The 3,741-nt window shown below is 38.0% G+C and overlaps 1 protein-coding gene across 1 annotated transcript in view; it reads left to right on the top strand.

Annotated features, from left to right (window-relative positions):
* KDM6A (lysine demethylase 6A) overlaps positions 1-3,741 on the top strand; it is a 134,659-nt gene that overhangs the window by 81,429 nt on the left and 49,489 nt on the right. Inside the window, 1 exon segment of the mRNA XM_077768522.1 lies at positions 135-261. Coding sequence (XP_077624648.1) covers positions 135-261 — 127 coding nt within the window.

Here is a 3,741-nt window from a genome sequence, read left to right as displayed (position 1 = left end):
TATGGAAAACTAAATGAATAAATTGACTGGGGGAAAAAAAGACTATTTTTATTTATGTGTTTTCTGTTTGGTATTCATAAAAACCGAAGAACAATGAAGTCATGTAGGTAAATATTGTTCATCATTTACTGTAGGTTGGATGCATCACACTGTGGATCTTCTGGGAGATAAAGCCACCAAGGAAAGCTATGCTATTCAGTATCTCCAGAAGTCCTTGGAAGCAGACCCTAATTCTGGCCAGTCCTGGTATTTCCTCGGAAGGTGAGACTTCTCAGACGCTGACATTCTGCTCTTGTGTATTCCAGCTAAGAGATTGGAATTCTGAGCTAAAATGTTTGCTTATATTTATAATCTGATTAGTATATTTCCCTCTCTCCATANAAAAGACTTATCGCATAGTAATTCTTCGTTCTAGTACCAAAATGCCTTTCCTTCTGATTTCTGGTATTTTTTTTTTTTATATGCCTGTTAAATAGAACAGAATTAATTTTTCATTTTGCCTGGTGACCACCGGTAGCCAATGGAACCTGGCTATTTGTAATTTTGATTAATGATACATACATTAGAATGGACATATTTGATTAATAGTAGGTCTCAAATCAGTTCTACTTGAAATCTCACAGTAAGAAAGTGGATACATTATTATTGGATTTGTTGGAAAGGAGAAGTGACATAATAATGAAAATAGTGTTCTGCAAGTCTCTAAACTTTTCTCTGTACTTAAAATGCCTAAATTGTGCTCATTGGTTATCTGAAATATACCTTGGGTATATGTATCAGATTATATTTTTGGACCATTGTTAGATTGTATTTTGGTTCCTAACTGGTTTTAGCTTTTGCAGCATGGTGGAAAGATCCGTGGACTAGCAGCTGGGAGACTAGATTCAGGTCTTGGCTAGGCTATTGTAGAATCATGAATGATACATGTTACAACTTTTTGATGCTTCCGATTTCTTTTAACCTTTTAAATAAGAGAATTATATTAGGTCAGTGGTTTTCATTAGGGGCTGTTTTGTCCGATAAGGGACATTTTATAATGTCTGGAGACACTTGGTTAGATTACAACCGTGGGGAGTGCCGCAAGCAATCTAGTGGGACAGCCTCTCCGACAAAAGAGTAACTGACCCAAAATGTTGGTAGTGCTGAGGTTGAGAAACCCTCGTTATAGATTATCTGTTAGGTGTCTTCTTACCCTGAAGGTTTCAATTTTATGATTTCTTTTGAAATTATTCTATTTGGCTTTAATTTTAAACTCTTTGAATTTGCCACGTAGTCCCATTAAGTTTTAGTATTTTGTATGGTTTCACTTTTCCTTTAAATTTAGCAAAGTGTGTTTGTATGAGATGGAGTAACATTAAGGTTTTTTTTTTTTTTTTTAAGAGATGTTTGATTAGTCATTAATAATGTACCACAAGGGTTGGCAGGGAAAGTACCTATTTTTAGGAGAAATTTTCTAATACCTTCCAAGTCTATAAAATCATCTAATTGGGTTGCTCCCTGGTAAAGCTTAAGAGTCCAAACTTTGTCTTTCTCTTTCCCGGAAGATGTTTGGGGCCAGAGACCAGAACTTGCCATCTTTGTATATTGCCACAGAGTGGCTGTTTGGTACACGGAGTAAAAGAGCTAACTGAACGCTGTTTGCCTTCCGGGCCAGCGCCATTGCCGCTGGTCAGTGTTGCACAGCGGGACACTTTGTACACGGACCGGACAGGAGGGCTGGTGCTGGGAAGTGGGGCCTGCCTGGTCTTCGTCTCTCGGGTTAGCGGTTACATACGGACATTTCTTTTCATACAGGTTAAAAGGCATGTGTACTAGCAGTTATTTTCCTTTTAACCTGAGATAAAGNNGAGGGGGTTTTTTTTTTTTTTTTTAATTCACTGATTTTACATGTTAAGCCACTGAGATGCTTTTCTTTGAATCTTTTCAAGTAAAATTTTCCAAATACACAACATGCCTTACTTATTTCCCAAAGAAAGAATGCCTAGCACAGTTTAACTTGTTTTGGAGTTCAAGATTATCATGTTAGATGTCATTTATTTGTGTGTTTGTTTGTTGAGAGAGAAAGAGAGAGAGAAAGGGTACAAGTGAGCGAGGGGCAGAGGGAAAGATAGTAGTATCCCAGGAGGGGCAGAGAGAGAGAGAAATGGGGCTCACCCGATGTGGGGCTCAGGCTCATGAACTGTGAGGTCCTGAGCTGAAGTCAGATGCTTAACAACCGCGCCACTGGGTGCCCCTTCTTCATTATTTTTTATTCTTAAAAACATAATTCCACAATTATTTTAGACTTTTTAAAATTATGTTTTTTGACCTCCTTTCACTGCCTTCTAATGTGTTGCTTCCCATCTGTTTTGTTGTGAGAAAATCTTTAAGAAGTTATTAAAGCTNATCTCATGGTTCGTGGGTTCGAGCCCCTGTAGGGCTCTGTGCTGACAGCTCAGAGCCTGGCACCTGCTTCAGATTCTATATCTCCCCCTCTCTCTGCCCCTCCCCTACTTGCGCTCCATCTCTGTCTCTCTCTCTCAAAAGTGAATAAACATTAAAAAAATTTCCATAAAGTTATTAAAGCTCTGAATGAAGCCCTCAATTGTCAGTAAGCAGCTTTGGGATTTGATGACCCTAATATTTCTAAGGCTTTTTATTACTTATCTTCGCATTCAGGTCTGAGTTGAAGATGTCATTTGGCATGTGTATATCATAATAAAGGTGTAATGTGGTAATGCTCTTATAGTAGTACTGGCAGTATCACATAACTGTAGAGTCTTAGAACTAGGAGGGATCAGGGAGGTCACCTGCTTCACTCTGTAAACCCTGTCATTTTACAGATGTAGAAAGTGAGTTCAGAGGAGTGAAATGGTTTATCTAAGGTTACAGTCACCCAGGTAACTAAATCAGAACAGGAACTAGAGCCTAGGTTCACTCATTGCTTTTTCAAAGACACAAGGCTATCTCAGGAGAACTTTGTTAAGTTTTATTAGAGGGAAAGTGGTTGGTGGTTGGACTGGGACATCTGTATTTGGGCACACTGGTTTCCTACTTTCACTTTGTAGGAATGGAATGTGAAAACATTGGTTTTGGGAATTACTGCTTATTCCTACCAGTGGTTAGGTAGATTTGTCTATAAATCCTGAGATTGGGCTTTGATTTAACAACAACAAACAGAACGTATTTTCTACTATCTGTTAAGCATTCCCTTTCTTTGTGGTGTCTGTCCCTACTTGGCATTGTCCGAAGTTACTAACACACTTTGTAAAAGTTTGCAGGTGCTCTCTGACATTGCCTTCTCTATCTCAGTCACTGACTTTTCTTATTGCTCAATCCACAAGATTAGTGATTCCTTAGGCTTATTTTTACCTCTTCTTGTAGGTGTCCTATATTCTTAAACCCTCTCTTCTATATGGATGAATTTCAAATCTAGATTTTCTCCATTTCAAGGTATTAAATTTCAGGACCACATCTCCTATTCTTTACCTAACATTATCCGTTTTATTGTTCTCATCTCACGTCAAAGTACGCATATTTCAAAGCTCATTCATCATATTCTTTTCCAGACCAGCTCTTCTCCTTTTATTTTTGCCAATGATGTCACCATTTCTTTTTTAACTCTCTTTGGTCAGGCTTAAAATCTAAGTTATAGCCTCCCTGCTATCCCCTCATGAATATCTAATCAGTCAGTCACAAAGTCCTGACATATCTTGGGTTTATTATTTCTCCTTTCTTTTTCTTTCTTTCTTTCTACTTTCT

Source organism: Crocuta crocuta, unplaced genomic scaffold (assembly GCF_008692635.1).
Source record: "Crocuta crocuta isolate KB4526 unplaced genomic scaffold, BGI_CrCroc_1.0 scaffold467, whole genome shotgun sequence".
In the NCBI taxonomy this organism is placed as follows: domain Eukaryota; kingdom Metazoa; phylum Chordata; class Mammalia; order Carnivora; family Hyaenidae; genus Crocuta; species Crocuta crocuta.
Note: the sequence above shows the minus strand (reverse complement) of the source record. Positions and strands in the feature narration are given on the sequence as shown.